The sequence below is a fragment of the Muscardinus avellanarius genome (assembly GCF_963383645.1).
Source record: "Muscardinus avellanarius genome assembly, chromosome: 2".
Classification (NCBI taxonomy): domain Eukaryota; kingdom Metazoa; phylum Chordata; class Mammalia; order Rodentia; family Gliridae; genus Muscardinus; species Muscardinus avellanarius.
Genome location: NC_137787.1, coordinates 79,014,905 through 79,034,457, shown reverse-complemented (window position 1 = coordinate 79,034,457; position 19,553 = coordinate 79,014,905). Strand labels below are relative to the sequence as shown.

The following is a 19,553-nucleotide window of genomic DNA, read 5'->3' as shown; positions in this document are numbered from 1 at the left end:
CCAGGAGCATTCTATGTCTGAGCTACACCCTAAGTCCTATTTTATGTTTAGTTTGAAACAGGTTCTCACTAGATTGAGAGAGTGAGAGTCTCACTACTTGATGAGGTTGGTCTTGAATTGTGATCCTCCTTTCTTAACCTCCCAAGTACTGGGATTACAAATGTGTGCCACTGTGCCTGGCAAAACTTTTATTGTGTGTGTGGTACTAGGGATGGAACTCCGGGGCCTTCTACCTTCGGGCGACACTCCCAGATCTGTTTTATTTCTTTTTTGGAAACGATATCCCTAAACTGCTGAGAGATATGCTAAGTGGCTGAGGCTGGCTTTGAACCTACTGTCCTCTTGTCTCAGCCTCTGAAGTACTGAGATAAGCATGGGCCACCGTGCCCGCCTAAAACTTCTTCACTTTAGGTTCTCCTTTGAGAGGAATTATATTACTACAGGTTGTATATCAGTGTGTGAAAAGATTGAGTTTTTGTATCTTGGCTTCCTTTCCCTTTACAGCAAAGACTCTTTCCAGTGATAGAAATCTGAGTGTGTTGTTGGTTTTGGGATCTAGTGAAAACTTCATTAAGAAGGGAAAGCTCAAGAAGGGAATTATACTGCAGTTTGAATTAAACACTTGCCAGAGAACCAAAGCAGGTTTGAGGTACATTCCTGTTGAGCGACCCAAGCCTCCACCACTTCTCCTTGTGGAGGGGATTAGCTGCTCAACAAATTTGCAAGTACAGCATGCAGTTGTCTTAAATACACAGTGACATTTCTTTTCACAGCTTTCTTGACTTTATACTGTGTAATATCCTCAGTTGTGTCTTCGTTAACGTTTACATGATCAAGTCCCTTGTCTAGGTATGTTTTGGGGGGAGGAGAAGGCTATCACTTGGGAATTAGGGTGTACAAGTTGGTATGTTAGTAACTTCCTTATTTTGTTTCCTTTTCTAGTTTAACAGTTTTATAATCCACACAGTCTCTTGTTGTTATAGGGATTGTTTATGTGATAAAAATCCCAATTAACTTCTTGTCCCCCCTCCCCTTTTCTTTGTAGGCTAAGAAATGGCATTTCAGAAGGCAGTGAAAGGCACTGTTCTTGTTGGAGGAGGTGCGCTGGCTACTGTCTTAGGACTGTCCCAGTTCGCTCACTACAGAAGGAAGCAAGTAAGTGACCCTGTGTGGATGGATCATCATAAGCAACCTAAAGCTGTGAAGAGCTGTGCGTGGGGAGTGTGTGCACTGGTGGTTTTTTTTTTTTTTTTAATTGTCAGAATTTTTCAGTTTGATGTGAAAGACACAAATTTAGAAATCTGCTTTAATAGTCCCTGAAAACTATGTGTATCTCATTTTTTAAAATGTGAGTTTCTTTTTCAGAGAGCATTCTTTAGCTTGTTTTGGCTCTCTGCTTTTCAGATGACTGCTTCATTCATGAGTGCCAGGGCTTGTTAGACTTTCCTGGTCTAACTCATCGAAATGTCTGGATACCTTCTATAATGTCCCTGCCAAAAGTTTGTCTTTTTATAAGGCAGGCAGTAGAGAAAGGAAGTAGAAAAAGCCCAACTTTTAGTCTTGATTTTATTTCTTAAAGGTTTAATCACTTATGTAGTATTAGCTTATTTTAGGTGAAGATTTTAATAGAGGAAAGCTATGACAGTGAGATTGGTATGAAAATTTCCAATAATTTAGTGTTCAGGTTTATTTCTGTATTTTTTTTTTTCTTTTTCCCTTTGCACTACAACTGTGCTTTCCTATAGTTCTAATTGATTCAGGAAATAACTTTGCTAAAGATTTTTTTTTTCTTTTCAGGCTTGAAGTATTGATGGCCACATTAGTGGTTGGTATCAGCCTCCCATTTTTATTCTCCATTTTAATTAGGGCATTTTGTGATACTGGATGGGTGTATTTTCCTGTGTTTTTTTTTATTTTTTTAATAATATGCTTTTAGCCGGGCATGTTGGTGCATACTTATAATTTCAGTATTTGGGAGGCTGAGACAGGAGGATCACAGGTCTGAGGCCAAGCTCGGTACTTCGGTGCTCCACAACTTAGTGAGAACCTGTTTCAAAACAAAGAAAAAATAGGCCTGGGGGTGTAGCTTAGAAGTAGATACCCTGGGTTCAACCCCCAGTACCACAAAAAAAAAGTGCTTTTATTCATGCATTATAGTCTCATATCATAAGGTAAATCATATTGACAGTGGCACACAGCACGTTGTGGCTCCCCTTTCTATTTCCCCCTTCCACATACAGAGTATTGAGATTGAGAGTATATACACATATGTACACATAATTGATGGGAGTATTTTCATTAATGAACCTCAGTCTTCCCCCTCCCCTACCCTTAGACTACCTCCCTGGCTCCACTGAGACTTCTCCTCCATTATCTAGAGTTTCTCTGGTATCCCAATTATTTCCTAGCTTGAGCATATTGGAGAAAACATATGACCCTTCACTTTCTGTGATTGGCTAATCTCACTTAACATAATGTTCTTCAGGTCCTTCGATTTTCTTGCAAATGACATAATTTTGTTCTTTATTGCTGAGTAGAATTCCATTGTGTGTATTTTTTATAATTTTGAAATCCATTTATCTATCGATGGACACCTAGTTTGGTTCCATAATTTGGCTATTGAAAATTGTGCTGCTATGGACATCGATATGCATATATTATTGTAGTTCTCTGGTTTCGACCTCTTTGCAAAGATATCTAGGAGTGGTATAGCTTGATCATATAGTGGATCCATTTTCAGTCTTTTAAGGAATCTGTTCACTGATCTTAACAGTGGCTGGACTGGTTTGCAATCGCACTAACAGTGTAGAAGAGTTATTGCCCACATCCCTGCCAACATTTGTTATTTGACTTCTTGATGATTGGCATTCTGATTGGAGTTAGATGGGATCTCATTGTAGTTTTGATTTGCATCTCTCTTGCTAATGAGTTGAACATTTTTTCATGCATCTATTGACCATTTGTATCTCTTTTGTGAAGTGTCTATTCAGTTCAGTTGCCCACTTCTTGATTAGATTGTTTGTTTGTTTTAGTGTAAAGTCTTTTAAGTTCTTTGTATATTCTAGATATTAGTCCTCTGTCAGAGGGATAGCTGGCAAAGATCTTCTCCCATATTCCTGTTTTAAAGATGAAAGTGAAGGGATCTGGTAAGCAGTTTATAACTGGTTATGTAACCTTTAAGACATTGATGACCTTGTACTTGTTCTTTCTGTTTCTTTGTGCTGCAAGGTGGTGGAACCAGGCATATGATGGGGAAAACCATATCCTGAATGGAAAATGCCACTTTAAAAACATGTTAGTGCTGGGGTGATGGTTTGATTCCTCAACCCAGGAAGTCAGGATCGGTGAGGTCTTTGGCTAATGTGATAGAAAAGAATTTCAGCATGTGCCAGTCAGTCATGGACAGAGGGAAAGAAATACATATTCAAGGGAGAATGCGGGCCACCTCAAGATGAAGAAGGCCTCTTGGGAGTGCAGAGCTCTAACAGACTTTCATGAGGGGTGAGCTGGGGGTGTGTGAAGATGATCTCAGTTCAGTAGTCCCTGAGGCAGCTCCTGGTGGTCTCATCAATTTTAGGGTGCTCAGGCTGATGGGGGTCTTCATTATCTGATTGACAAACAAGCTGGAGAGTGTCCTAAATTATAGGTTTCTCAAAATACCATATATGTCTTGCTAACAATGCACTGGGCAATTATAGTTTTTTTTTTCAGTTAACTTTAGGGTCTACAAATTTCTCAGAAATTTGGGAGAATCAGGGCTGGGAAAGAGAACTTTTTAAGGAGTAAAGGCTGAAGTGCTTTAGCTCCAGGTTTTTATGTTGAAATTATATTTTATTTTTTCTTTTTATCTGTCTCCTTTCTACTAACTTATTTCTTCTATCGTGCATCATTAGAAAGAATCATGTGCTGGTTTATAGTTAAAAATCAGAATTTATTTTAGCTGCTTCCCTGTAAAGATGGTTGGTTTTGAAGAGGCTGCGTTCATCTTGTTTTTCACTCTGAACCATGAGTACATTACCTTTAAAGTTTTCCAAGGGGGGATTGGTGCAGTTATAATTAATGGACTGACTTGCTGTTGAAACTTTTGATCATGTTCGATACACTCTTTCTTCCTTTTTTATTTCCTTTCTTTTCTTTAATTTTTGGTGGACTGAGGATTGAACTCAGGGACATTCTATCTCTGAGCTACACCCCTAGCCCTATTTTATTTTTTATTTTAAGAGCGTACTGAGGCTGGCCTTGAATCTGTGATCCTTCTGTCTCATCCTCCTGAGTACTAGGATTACAAGCATGCACTATGATGCCTTGCTCTATTTCTTTTTAAAAGATTCCCTTGGTTCTTCAAGTGAAAACATGTTTCTTCTGCTGAGACGCTTTCAGAATTTGGGACTTGGGCATTAGGGGATTAGATTACTTCTGCCATCTTTACCAGTGTTATCTGACACACGACACTGGAGAATGCCAGTGCCAAAGGTCACGATATTTAATAGTTGTTGCTAAATTTGTGTGTGGCATATGTCTTTTAGCTATAGTAAGCATGTTCTACTCCACAGTTTATGACTTAACTTTGTACCTTAGTAATACTGGTCAACTATTTTTTGTTTGGTTTCTCTTTAATAATTGATCTTATAGAATAAACAGAAGATACTGTTTCCAAATTACCAAGTTGGGGTGCATTTTAAAAGGTAAAATAAGGGCCTATCGGTTACCAGAACATTTATCATTTTATCCTTCCTAAGTTAGACATCCTGAGTAACTGATAGCCAAATGAAATGAATGTTAGCAGCTTGAAGTTATTTATAATTTTAACCTGATACATTCTGTTGAAAAAACTCACTATAGTCACATTCAATTAGTGAGTTGCACAAGAATCTAGCAGTGTACGTACATCTCTTTTTGTGGTGATTCTTGCCCCTTTAAGATACTGTCATGAGCATGTATTTTTTTGGGTAGCAGGTGTAATGTAGCCACAGGGATTGGAAAAAAAAAAAGAAGAGGAAACTATTTAGTGATTGAGATAAAATTGCCACAGGATTTTCTTAACTCCACTGTCTTTTTTCTTTTCCAGAAAGTATTTGCCAGTTAGAACCACTGTAGAGTGGGAATTTTTTCTTACTTCAATAGTCAAGAAAAATCTATCTCCTGAGACACATCAATTGGCTCTATTTTTGTTTGTACACACTTGGTCTTTAAATGTGACTAGGTATATCTCCAATTCTCTGTAGTGATGTGTGACGTGCTGGCTTGTAGGTATACCCAATGTATTTTTATATTTTTCTAATTTTCAAATATTGTCCCAGCTGATAAGCTGTCCTCTTTTTAAAAATTTTTTATTGGTACATTATGGTTTCACATCATAATGCAGATCATATTGACAATAGCATACATTTACATAGTATTTGGTGCCCCCCTCCCCATTTCCTTCCCTCCCCAATTCCAAGTGCTTAGGTTGACAATGGTATAGTCACATGTATACATATAGTCGAAGCTAGTGTTTCCATTAATGAACCTCAGCCTTCCTCCTCCCCTCCCCTTCCTCCCTGGCTCCACTGGGGATCTCCTCCATTATCTGGAGTCCCTCTGTTATCCCCAATACTCCCTCGCTCAAGCATATTAGAGAAAACATACGTCCCTTCTCTTTGTGTTAAGCTTTCCTCTTTTAAGGACAAATTGATGCTGAAACCCTAATATACTAATGTCCTAGAAAGTTGCCTATGGACTTTTAGGTTCTGGTACATTTTGCTGCATTACCATGCTGTCTCCTTGTCTACTGGCTTGGGCATGATTGGTATTTACAACACAAAGTTTCCTTCTTAAAATGCAGCAGGCGTTATATTCTAAGTGCGAATGGGTGGATCTTAATAAATTGTTCATATATGTTTGGTGATGAGATAGTGCTATGGGAGTGTTTACACACCAAGCCAGCTCGCAGAAAACTTTCTCAGCTATAGCTTGTATTTGTATGGAAAAGAATGAAAAGAATAGAGAAAAATGATTATATATTCTTTTTTTCCTTTGCATTGTTGGAGAGTGAACCCAAGTCCGTTAGGCAAGCTACACTTGCTTTTAAAATATTTAATTAAACAGAAAATGCAATGAAATAGTGTGAGATATGATTCTACCTACTTTAACCAAGCTAGAGACCTTGTGGCAACTGGCTTTTCGGGGAATGGGGTAAGGTCTAGAGGTGGTATCTGTAATCTTTTGTCTGGTTTCAGTTCAGAGTATGGCCCTCCCTCCTCCCCTCTCCCTTCCACTTTCCTTCCCTCCTTCCATTTGTAGTACTGGAGATCATACCTGGGGCTGGCTGGCTTCCTTCCTTCCTTCCTTCCTTCCTTCCTTTCTTTCTCTCTCTCTCTCTTTCTTTCTTTCTTGTGGTACTGGGGATGGAACCTAGGGGTATTTTACCTCTGAGCTACACCTCCCAGCCCTATTTTTTATTCTTTATTTTGAAACAAGGTCTCACTGAGTTGCAAAGGGCCTCACTAAGTAGCTGAGGCTGTCCTCGAACTGTGATCCTCTTGTCTCAGCCTCCTAAATGCTGGAATTACAAGCTTGCACCACCACACCCAGCTATAACCTTACCCGGGGCATTCTACCTCCAAGCTACATTCCCAGCGCTTTTTATTATTTGTTTTGAACCGGTCTTGCTAGGTTGCTGAAAGTCTTGGCTACATTTTTGAGGCTGGTCTCAAACTTGTCATCCTTCTGCCTCAGTCTCCCAAGTACTGGGATTACAGGTGTACGCCACTACACCTGGCTTAGCTTTTTTTTTCATACAGGATATTATTAACACTTATGTTTACCAGTGATGAATAATGCCCACTCTTGACCCAGGTGAAACCTAGAGATTTTTTTTCTCTTTTGAGGCAAATAGGTCAGATTTAGAAGAAATGATGCAAGACCAGGGTCATTATAGCCTAAGAAAAGTACTGTCATCATCGTTATTTTTATTGTTTTTATGGTTTCTCCTTTGGCGTCGGGCAATATAAACCTTCAATTCCACTGAAAAAGCGGATGAGGGGAAGAACATGAGAGTGGGCTGATTTCTTTTGACTGTCCGCCTGCAAGGTAGAGGGACTGCGACTGCCAATGGCCTTCACTCTAGGCTCTCTTCTTATTCATGTAGGCTTTTTAGAGTAGTCCTGGAGCAGTCTCCTATTCATATTCTCCTTCTTTTATTTCCTCCTGTGAAAGTAAGTGGCTGAATTTCCACAAAGACATCTTAATTGTTCTCCCCAGATCAACAATATGCTAAAGGACAGGAGACTGACTAATGGGATATGAGTGTCCTACCGCTATCTACATCCTACTGAGGACATAGCAGGCAGACACATTTATGGTCCTGTGGAGACTCTGAGAGAAAGTTGATTGTGATTCCCTATGTAGTACATGGTAGTTTAATAACGAACTTTTAGTTGGAAGGGACTTAGAGGACATCTTATCCAGTCTTGCATGGGGTAAAAGAAGGTGACCCTTCCCAGTAGGGGTCCCTTTTTCTAATTCCAAACTGCAGGGAGAATGGAGTAGCTGAAGAAGGGATTATAGCAGGGGAGAGGGCCTTGGCATACTTCCAGAGCAGGTCAGCCTTCAGTAGGAACAAAAGTGGAAAGCACTAAAAAACAGGCTGCAGTCCTTTTTTTGTTGTTGTTGTTTTTGAGTTACTGGGGATGGAACCCAGGGCCATTCAACCCCTGAGCAACAACTCCAGCCCTATTTTTTATTCTTTATTTTGAAACAGGGTCTCACTGAGTTGCAGAGGTTCTCACTAAGTAGCTGAGGCTGTCCTCAAACTGCGATCCTCCTGTCTCAGCCTCCCGAATGCTGGGATCACACGCGTGCACCACCACGCCGGGATCAAATTGTTATGGGTTGGGGGAAAGTGTGTCCAGGACCCTCGCAGGGGTTCCCGGGGAACAGTTTCCTCAAACCATATTCTCCCAATCCATAATATTATTTGGCGCCCATGCGGGGCTGACTTTGTTTTGGGTGCCAAACCATATCGTATTTGGTGCCCCAACGTCTTTTTTTTTCAACGTGAGGCACGTGGCTCTGTATTTTTCACGGGACTTTTTTGGCCTATGGGTCGGTGGGCAGTAGCAGTTTTAGCTCCAGCTGGTGAGCTGTTGAGCTGTTGAGCTTTAAAACAACTATAGAGCAGCCTTTGCATCACGGCATCTCTGAAAGTGACTTCCAGGGCATCTTGTCGGTGGTCCTAGTACCACTGCACCCCAAAAGGTATGTACCTTCCTGGAACGATAAGGAGTTCCCTCAGAATGACTGTGATCGTCTGGCGTCTGGGAGGCAATTCTGGCTTCGTGGGGAACCCCTGACCAAGGGAGTAGCCCGTGGCCGAAACCCCTCCAGGAAGAAATTCCTTTAAGTAGCACAGGCTTGATAGGCCCAATGAATGCCCATCCATTCTGCCCACATCACAGATGGGACACTTTTAAAAGCCCTATACAAGGTTAAATCTATGAGAAATGCCCATGGCCCACCTCCAGAAAAATTCCCAAACAGGAAGATGCTAGCCAGCACCCATTTCTAAATAGCAGTGAGTTTTTCCTCTGGCAATTAGAAACAGGTTCTAAGGAAATAAGCTAAAGGAGGGTAAATGGACAGAGAAAGCTCTCCAAACAGGAGACGCAAGCCAGCAAATGGTAGTAATTTTTTTTTTTTTTTTTTTTTTTTTTTCCGGTGGTTAAAAACAGGTTCTAGGGAGATAAGCTAGTTTGTTTTTAGCGGCAGGGTCTAGGAAGCATGACCATTAGCAACTGCGGCCACGTGTACCCTGTTGGTCGCTATGGCAGGTCATAGTCACCGGCAACTAGTGGAAGCCATAATGGGTAAGCTTTTCCAAAAGCTCAAAAAGAAAGATAGAAATACAGAAAATAGAAATACAGCCCCATGCCAAAATGGCATGAGGGGGTGACTCAAAATGAATACCAAGTACTGTGTACTTGTATGTTTGTATGACTTTGACCCTCACTATGATGTATATTACAGGCCAAAGGCATTTTTGAAACTTTTTGCTCAAAATTTATTTGATGCTTTCTGGGTCCTAACTGGAAAATTTGATGTAATAGCATGGGCTTTCAGTGGTGTGGCTGACGTGATAGCTCTGTTGAGGTCTGAGGGTGACCTTCCCGTGTTATACATGCTGGGGTGGTTTCTTCCATTACCTCCTCTGGAGGTGCAGTGGGCAGTGTGAACCAACTCTGAGGTAAAGTCTGAGAACCGGATGTGAAAGCGCTCTCTCTCTCTCTCTCTCTCTCTCTCTCTCTCTCTCTTCTTTTTTGCACCATACATAGGGAGTGGGCTTCAGAGTATTCAATTTTTTGTGTGTGCGATATTGTGGATTAAACGCTGGGGGTACTGAGCTGTAACAGCAGCTCTTCTCATTTTTTATTTTGAGATAGGGTCTTGCTGAGTTGCCTTGGCTTGCCTCAAAGCTACCTTAATAGAATTTGGAAACTGAGGGATTCTCATTGACTAGTGTTCTATTCATAAGCAATGTAACAGAAAAAACAAGAGTGTGATATTTGACAAAAGACTGCCTCATTCAACACCTGGCTGTTCCTCCTAGCAGCTTAGTGACTCCCGGCAATTTTCTTAAATTCCCTGGGCCTAAAAAAAAGAAAATAAAAACAAAAAAAGTCCCCGAGCCTTATTTCTCTCCTATAAAAATGGAAATGATAGTGCCATTCTTTCCTTAGTAGGGTTGTTGAAGATTAAAAGGACACACGGATCATTAACATCACAGAGATCTTGAGAACACTGTTTTAACTTTCATTTCAGTGTCTCCCTGTTAATACAGTAATTGTAAGATTTTAATAAAGCAGAACTTTTTATTGGAGCACCAATAAAAGTTTTTGAGCCAGTAGCAGAAGATAAGGTTGGTGAGAAAGCAAAAGAATAGAATGATCAACTTGAGTCAAAGAAAGTTCTACTGTAGCATTATTTTAGTAGAACTCTAACTGAAAAGACATTAGCTTCAAATAGTGTCTTTATACGAATGTGGTTGATTTTGGTGAGCCTGTTTTTCATGCATAGGTTATGAAGATTTCAGAACTTGAATATCTTCCTAAAATGAGGATAATGTCATTTTACTCTGCCCCCCACCAAGTCCAAACACTAAATTTAGTGAGTATATACACAAATCAATGATCAGAATACCTGTCTCATAACTTTAGTAGTAGTTATATTTTGTTTCTTCTCCCAATATAGGATATTAACATTTGAAATTGACCTTAGTCTTGTTGAGTATATAATAAGAAAGATATAATGTGGTGGCCCATCCCGGTAACTTTAGTATTTGAAAGGTTGAGACAGGAGGATTGCAGGTTCTAAGCCAGTCTCAGCAATTCAGCAAGACCCTCAATAACTTAGTGAGACCCTTTTTCAAAATAATAAAAAAAAAATAGATAAATAAAATAGGGCTGGGAGTGTAACTCAGAGGTAGAATGTTCCTGGGTTCAATCCCCAGTACCCCACCTTCCACACATCTACAAAAAAATGGGAAAAAAAGTATATAATAAACTTCTCAATGTCTAAGCTGTTGGTTTGCATACTTTGGTTATATTAGTGATTGGACAGAGAAATTGGTTAGAGATAGAGAAACTTGAAGTTTAAATTGATTGAATAGAAATAAAAATCATAGCCGGGCATGGTGGCGCACGCTTGTAATCCCCTTGCTTGGGAGGAGGAGACACGAGGATCCCGCAGGTTCGAAGCTAGCCGCGCTGGCTTAAGAGACCCTGTTTCCAAATTAAAAAATAAATAATTAGGTCTGGGAGTGTAGCCCGGAGGTAGAAGGGCTTCCAGGAACCCCAGTACTACAAAAAAAAGAAAAGAAATAAAAATCATATTAAGTGTATTATTTAGGACATGTCAGTTAAGAAATAATTTACTTATAAAAAATCCCACTTACGTATCTTTCTTCAGCAGTACTTTTGAATGTAGCTATTTTTTGACCCTTGACATCTTTAAGAGTTTTATCTCAGAAATATTCTTCCGGTTTAAGGAGTACCCTTGGACTTGAAATCTTTCTGAGCCACCCATATAAATGACATTACTATCTGATATGTTTGCTTGTTGCCAGATTGCCTTTAATGGTATGAGTCCATTCGGGCTACCAGGCTTCTTTGTTCATCCTGTATAAATAATCTTCCATCTCCAGAAGCATTTTTTCATGTTTACAAGCAAAGCTGCCTTTCTCTTTAAAACATCTTAGTGCAAAAATATTGTGAAAACAAATGTTCGTAAACAGTCTTTTTTATTGTTAATTAAGAAAACAAATTTCTGAGCATTGTTGAAACTTTGTACTTTTTTATCTATTTAATTTTTTGCAGTACTGGGGATGGAACCCGGGCATTCTGCCTCTGAGTTACACCCTCAGCCCTATTTTTTATTCTTTATTTTGAAATAAGATCTCACTGAATTACAAAGGGCCTCACTAAGTAAGTGAGGCTGTCCTTGAACTCTGATCCTCTTGTCTCAGCCTCAGAGTTGGGATTACTAGTGTGCACCACCACGCCCAGCTTTGTACCTTTTAAACTACATTTTTCTATCCGCTTTCCTGCCCCAACTCTGGCGCTTGGTAACCACTATTCTCTGTGTTTCTATGAGTTTGACTATTGGATTCCACATATAGCTGAGGTCATTCAGGGTTTGTCTCTCTCTGTCTAACTTATTCCACTTAGCATAATATCCTCTGGATCCACCCAGGTCATCATAAATGGCAACACTTTTTTATTTTCTAGGGTGGAATAATTTTCCATGATAAGCATATAACACTTTTCTTTATTCATTATTATGTTGATGGACATTTAAGTTGTTTCTGGATCTTGGCTGTTGTGAATACATTGTGAGTACAATCTTCGTATGGTATCTAACACCATAGTCCCAGTTCTAGTTGTGGAACTACGGTGTTAGAAACCATACGAAGAAGAATGAATGTACTTGAAGGACAGAGCAAGAACTAGTGATTGAGGACTAGGCTTCTCGTTCTACCTGCCTGCTTGGAGAGCTGTCGGCATCAGCACAATGCCAAATGGGAAGGCAGCAATCTCCTTGCACCAGGGTCTTCTGGGATTGCACTTGGTCATTTTTTCCTTCTCAAGTTTGGTCTGTATAGATTAATTTTTTTCTGTAAATGATTGATCCTTACCCATCAGAAAATTTAGAAGTGTATATGGGTTATATGTAGAGTAGGTGAATTCTAAGTCTTGGTTTTAGTGCCAGGCATGTTTTATAGTGATGTACTAACTGGAGTAAGCTAAGTGGTCTCCTAAGCAATTCCCAAAGCTCATTGGCTTATCAAAAGGAAGGGTTATTTATTGCTCATGTTACTGTTTAATGTAGATAGGTGAAAGGCCTTAATTGTGATCATTCTAGATCAATTGGCTCTACCCAGCTATCAGGCTTTTCTGGATCATTTCAATGCAGTGTAATCCAGCAGTATTCTCTGGGTAAAGGGAGACTGCTTAGTTAAGCATCCAGCCATTACATATGTGTCCTGAATTTAGTTTCTTATTTAGTTGATAAAGAGCTGTATTCCTTTTGATGAGGGTTTTATTGTTAGGGTTTATGCCAAAGACTATATCATTCATTTGCTTCTCTTTTTTAGAACTCTGTGCATAGATTCCTGGAAGGACTGTTTTTCTCCTAGAAATACAACTAAAATATGTTGGGAATGTGCCTGATATCTAAAGCTTGATGAGGATTCTGAATACTCTGTATTTTAGATAAGGCCAGTCGAGACTATTCTTAACCACTCTGTATGGTTAACTGTTTCTTCAGAAGCCTGTTTCATCAAAAAGCACTAAAATTATGCAGACAGAGCTGGAAATGTTCTCTGAAGAGCATCCTATCATCTTCCTTCTAATTTTGGTTTTTATTTAACACTTAGCCCCCAAAGTGGGGCCATGGCAATAACTTGGAGTTATAACTCACATCAGTCTTTCGAGGAGTTTGTGATGCTATTTTGTTGCTGGCATACAAAATCAGCGAGGTTAACTGTACTTCTATAGGTCACACAGTGAGTCAACGGCTGAGCTATGATTAGCATTGACAGCTGGTGAGCTGCTAGGCTGTTGCTAACTGAGCAACATTGACATTCATTTGATTTGACTTTGCATTTCATTTTCAACTATTTATTCATTTTAAGGCTTCTTTAAGAAACTTTTTACAGATATTATGGGACCAAGGAAACTTTCTATAAATGCTTTGGGGAGAGTCCTTTAGCTACTCTCTCCCCATCCTCTAGCTTAATAAATTGTTTGTTCTAGGAAAGCTTCTCCTAGGTGGCCTTGCAAATTTGTGAAGAAAGTAGATGCTCTAAGTCAAAGTTAGGAGATCTCAATTGTACTTTATTTTTCAATTTGTGATTTTTCAACAAAAATTTTTCTGAGAGCTAGTTATGTTAGTACAAACTCAATATGTTTTATTTGGTGAAATAATTCAGAGAAAGAGAGAATGCACATCACAGATTTGACCACCAACTCTTCTGAGTCTGAGGCGAAAGTGTTCCTCAGGGCCATCTGGGTTAGAAACTGGACACTTGATTTAGTGGGTCAGCATTTTACTCACCTGAGAGGAATGAGGAACTAGACAGCCCTCTCTTGGTTCTAGATCATGTCCGCATGTTTGTTTTAGGAAATTTTTAAGGCAAAGTGTGGTTTCATAGACTCCAAGTGCCGACTGCCCAGCGTCGCTGGCTACAGGTCAGGCAGGTGCCCTAGAACGTCTGCCTCCACTGGCTACATCGACAGATCTGTGTTGCTGGTGGCAGGGTGTTTGGCCAATGTAAGGACCCCAGCAATGCATCTGTGGGTGCAGAGATAACCTAGCAAAGCTGTGGACATAGTCAAAGGTAGAATCAAATTCTGATTCTCTTAATTACTTGTCCAAGGGATAAATTGGTTTCCCCGGTGTTCAAAGCATGCCTGCCTTCTGTGGTCTTGGTGAGACCGCAGGAGCTCACTTACCAGGAGAGTGTGAGGATAGCAAACTGTAGTTCTGTCCTTTCTTCCCTCTCTCTTCCCCAGCCGGGGTACTGTTCAGATCCTTCACTTCTCACCAAATGGTTCCAAGAAAGCTATCAAGTTTACAAACCTCCAAACACCTATTCTATGTCTTAAAAATATTTATTTGAAAATCAATAAAAATGCATTCCCCAAACCTTCAATGATACAGCTTATTATGAAGTTAATTTATTTGAAGTATATTCAGAGCCAAGGCATTTTCCCATTTTTCTGCTATCAAAATGATAAATTAAGTTTGGTTAGTGTGTATGTGAGTGTGTGCGCATGCACACATTTTGCTGGGGATTGAATCCAGGGGCATTCTAGCCTCTGAGCTACACCTCTAGCCCTATTTTATTTTTTATTTAGAAACAGGATCTCACTAAGTTGCAGAGGCTGGCTTTGAAACTGCCATTGTCCTGTCTTAGCCTGCAAAGTACTGGGATTACAGGATATTCTGGATATCTGGATATTCTGATAGCTAGTGAGAGCTTCTGCTTGTTGGCTGGACTGTGTACCTTCTAGGTAAGCTAGAGCTCCCTCTCAGGCACCCCACAATGATGGGCTTATCTACTTTTCTCTTTTTTGGTTCTCAGTGGAGATGAGAACCCATTAATGAATATCTACAGAATCATCATGATTTCCTTGCTAGTATGTGTTCACTGAGAAATGTTGCTTACTGTCATGTAAGTGGAGAAATGCTATCAGTGTTCAGGATCACAAAGTGATCCAAGGGGCCAGGAACACTGGGAAACATCTCAGGATTTGATGTTTGAGATACTTGTTACCTGGTTGTTAGTTTTTTAGTGATAACAAAACAGGAAGCAATTTCTTATCTGATTCCACTGATTGAACCACAAGATAGGAGAGACAGCCAGAGTGATAGTTGCAGTCTGAAAGTGATTTGCATGAAACCCTTCTTTATACTCCAATTAATACTGTACATGATTACAGGACAACCTGGCTGTTAATTGCCTGTGTTCTTTAAATATGCACTTCTTTCAGAAATAGACACTAATTATTAGATCTTGTTTTCGGTCTCACCCCAAGTTGCAAATGTCTAGAATTTTTTTTCTTTGATTTGCAAGTCTAATGGTGCACAGACACAGTAAAACAGATCTCATTCTGAATCCTCTGCAAGGTGAATGTTCTGGGCTGCAAACACTCAAGAATTCTGAACCTGGATTCCAGTGTTTGGTAGATGTGCATGCTCATCTCTTAACAAAAGCTGTATGTTTGCTTTCAGAACTGGGGGAATTTTATCTTTCTAAAATGTAGATGAAAATTAGTTTATAAGTTAAACAAGAACTTGTTTCCTCACAGATAACATTATGGTATTAAATTTTAGATATTATCCCAACTCCACCAAAATAAGATTTTTGTTTTGTTTTGTTTTATTTGGGAGCTATTGTTGGGATTGTGCTTGGAAAAAGCCAGTTTGCTTTGTGTGTGTGTGTGGGGGGCACCTTTCTCCTTGCTTCAGAGGTTGAATTAGGCTGTTGATCCTGACCTTGTATGGTAGTTCTGCACTTGGCCTGTGTGTAGGCCAGGGCTGGCAAACTCTTGTGCCTAAGGGGATGGACTGGGGAAGTACAACTGCAGAGCCAGAGAATAGGGGTCCTGAGTCAAGAGAGCTCACGTGCCCCACCCAAGGGCTACAGCTGCTTCTCAGCTTTAGCAGATTACTCTCTGATAGGAATCCTTATTTTTCTGTGAAATACAGCAGTGTGTGTGTGTGTGTGTGTGTGTGTGTGTGTGTGTGTGTGTGTGGTGTGTATGTGTGTGAGAGGGAGAGAGAGAGAGACAGTGTGTGTGTGTGTGTGTGTGTGTGTGTGTGTGTGTGTTAGTTGTTGGGGATTGAACCCACGGACATTTTACCTCTGAGCTATACCTCTAGACCATTTTTATTTTTATTTTTGGTTTAGAAATAGAGTCCCACCAAGTTGCTGAAAGCCTCACGAAGTTGTTGAGGTTGGCTTTGAGCCTGTGATCCTCTTGTCTCAGCCTCTCAAGAACTGGGATTACATTTGTGCACCACCATGCTTAGTGAAATACAGCATTTAAATACTGGACATATAACTCATGTCCAGTGTGTGTGTGTGTGTGTATGCATGCGTGTGAATGCATACAGGTGTGTGTGTGTGTGTGTGTGTGTGTGTGTGTGTGTGTGTGTATGCATGCGTGTGAATGCACAGTATTGGAGATTGAACCCATGGACATTCTATCTTCAAGCCATACTGCCAGTTTTATTTTATTTTATTTTATTTTATTTTATTTTATTTTATTTTATTTTCTGAAGCAGGGCCTCACTAAGTTGCTGAGGCTGGCCATGAACCTTTGATCCTTCTCTGGATCAGCCTCCCAAGTACTGCGATCACAGACATGCATCACCATACTTAGCTCAGTTTTAAAGTAGTTCGTGGAAGTGAGAAAATAATGCTATAATGACTTCTGGTTTTAGCAATGCTGTTCCTACTTCCTTTCCTGGTTTGTGTCCCCTAGCTCGCTCTTTCTTTCTTTCTTTCTTTCTTTCTTTCTTTCTTTCTTTCTTCCTTCCTTCCTTCCTTCCTTCCTTCCTTTCTTTGTGGTACTGGGAGTGGAACTCAGGGGCTTTCTACTTCCAGACTACACTCCCAGCCCTATTTTATATTTTTTATTTGGAAACAGGGTCTCACTACATTGCTGAGAGCCTCCCTCATTAAGTAGCTGAGGCTGGCTTAGAACCTGTGCAATCCTCCTGTCTCAGCCTCCCAAGTACTGGGATTACAAGCCTGCGCCACCACGCCCGGCTTAGCTATTTCTTACTATTCCTTCTTGACTTGATTTAATAAGCCTGGGTAAGAGATGCCTCTTGTGACTCTTGCAGCCCTTTCTCAATTTTAAATTCCCTTATAATTAATATTGTAATCGATTCCTTGTTTCTTTGTTTTATCTACTCATGTACAGAATCCTCGAGGGCTTCTCCAGAATAGGGACTGGATATGAAGGATTTTGTTCTCTCAGGTGATTTAGGGTATGTGGCTATGTCAAGCCTTCTCCCCACACCTCTGGATCAGTCCTTCAGTGGAGGTTGTCTCTCTCTCTGACTCCTATTTAATCTAATTGCTTTAGAAGAAGGAGGCTGAGGACTGGGTGGATCTGGGAAGATCTGGAGCTCAAAGACCTCTTTTCTTAAAGCACACTGTTACTCATCACTCGTATTTTATCATTCTTGTTGCCTTTCTCTTCCTTATTTCCTTGAAATCAACATATTCTAGAGAAGGTAGGGTGCAGATGTGTTTTTGTGACTCAAAGCCATATGAAGCCAAAATGAGTCTTTCTTCTGTCATAATTATAAGTAGGGCCTTAGGCTGTGTTTACTGCCACTAAAATAAACATGGTGCTTAGTTTCTCAGTTGCAACACTTTCCAGCTTTTATGCAAGAAATAAACAAAAATAAAATGTTATTTTAAAAGTAGTGTTAGAAATTAAATAAATTACCCTCAATAGTGCTGTCTATTTAAAAAAATTTGAGGGGACTGTTCAGTAAAGCTTCTGCAACAAGTCTACACCAAAAATTATATCTCATCATGTTATAACTATTTAGTTTGCTTTTTAAATTTTGTTTCTCTCGTTAAGACATACTCTGTTGTCAGGCTGTATAAGTTCAATTCTCAGCTCTTCCATGAAGTGGCTATGTAATTATGGGACAGTTACCTTCTCTGTATCTCAGTTACTTATGTAAAATAGAGATCATACTAGTACCTGACTCATAAGGTTATTATGAAAATTAAATGAGTACAGAAAAGCAGAGTCCTTGTTAGAGCATTGGGCACATAAGAGCTATCTGCACGTTGGCTTCTGGACATTATTCACCCTTACTGAGATGAGGCACACTGATGGAAATTTTGGGGAGATATAGTGATCAGATTGTGAGACACAGGTGAAACATCTAAATGGAGGTGCCAACCAGGCGGTTTGATGTCTGGGTTACAGAGTTGGGAAACAAAATTAGAAGTCTTGTAGCACAAGGTAGCTATTTGGTGATACAGGGTAGATGAGATTCTCTAGAAAGAGTCTCAGCGATCTGACAGGAGGGAAGAGGACATACCCAAGGGGAGCAAAGTTAAATTAAGACTGGGTGGTTGAACACCATCCAGAGGAAGCTGAGAGTGGCTCACAGAGGCCTGAGAGAGAAAAATAGCTGTCTTGGAAATGCCCAGGTGAGTGGACAGTTGTGTGGTGATGGCTGTAATATAGTAGTGAATATTCATCTGTCTTGTTATTGATGGTGGTGTGTATGTGAAATCCAGATTAGAGCTGAGGTGTAAGGAGTAAGTTAGAAAAACAAGGGCTGTATGTCTTTCAAGGACTTTTAGGATGGTTGTGTATGTGTCTAATTGTTAAGAAGAGGCAAGTTAGAGGGCGGTGGGCAAGGCAGGGGATGAGGACTGGAGGAACATTGTAGCCAGTGGGCATGACTGATACCCATCAGATCTAGCTGACCCACTGTAGGGAAGACTCAAACTTTGAGTTTAATATTCAAACTCAGATTAGAACAGGGAGCTTTTAGTATTACCAGGTTCTAATGAACTATAGCATAATATGGTCTTTAAACTTATTTCTCAACTATTTCTAGAAACTTACCAAGCAGAAAATGTCAGCAATTCTTCTGATGTGTGAAAATGCTCCGACGGTTTAGTCATTTGTCAGTCTCGTGTCCAAGTCCTGCCCATCTGTCGGGGTGCAGTAGAAACCCTGAAATGAAAGACTCCCTCCCCTATCAGAGTGGTCATCGCCGGGTGGTGTTTTTTCTGTATTCTGGCACTTTTTCTTTCTACATAATTGTTATATATGCATATACTGTATATACATATATATATATATATGTGTTGTATGTATATGTGTGCACATATGTATATATATATATATATATATATATATATATATATGTTTTCCTTTTTCTTTTTTTTCCTCATTAGATGATGAAAGGTAAAAACCACAACTAAAAGATGTTCGTTCATAATAGCACCTACCAGTTACATTTACTAATTACTTTAAACATAGGTAAAGGTAAAAATGAGAAAGTAGTCATTAGTAGATAATTAGGAGGAATTATATGAAGAATATTTGTGGTTGGCATCTGAATTAATAGCTTAAAATTATGATACCTGATTATATCTCTCTGTGTGTGTGTGTGTGTGTGTGTGTGTGTGTGTGTGTGTGTGTGTTTTACTGGAGATCGAACCCAGGGTCTTTCCACTTTAGAGCTACACAACCAACCCTTTTTAGTTTATCTTTTGAAACAGGATCTTACTAGGTTGCTGAGTTTTGCTAATTTGCCAAGGCTGGCCTTGAACCTACTATCCTCTTGTTTCATCCTCCAAAGTACTAGAAGTATACCACTGTGCCTAGCTATAACCTTTGTTTTTATGATGCTTAAGTATGTTTTGAAAGTTTTTGTTATAAGGAATAAAATTATTTTTGCTATTAAGGAATCAAATTATTTAATAATTTCTTAAATAATTTGTTTATTTGTCTTATTTATTT

General features: G+C 39.7%; 1 protein-coding gene across 1 annotated transcript in view; it reads left to right on the top strand.

Moving 5' to 3' along the window:
- Positions 1 to 1,053: 1,053 nt before the first annotated feature.
- The window catches only part of GPD2 (glycerol-3-phosphate dehydrogenase 2), a gene marked incomplete at both ends in the record, with an annotated part of 98,045 nt that continues 79,545 nt past the window's right edge, over positions 1,054 to 19,553 (top strand). The window contains one exon of the mRNA XM_080690136.1: positions 1,054 to 1,155. Coding sequence (XP_080546262.1) covers positions 1,054 to 1,155 — 102 coding nt within the window. The remainder of the gene's footprint in view (positions 1,156 to 19,553) is intronic.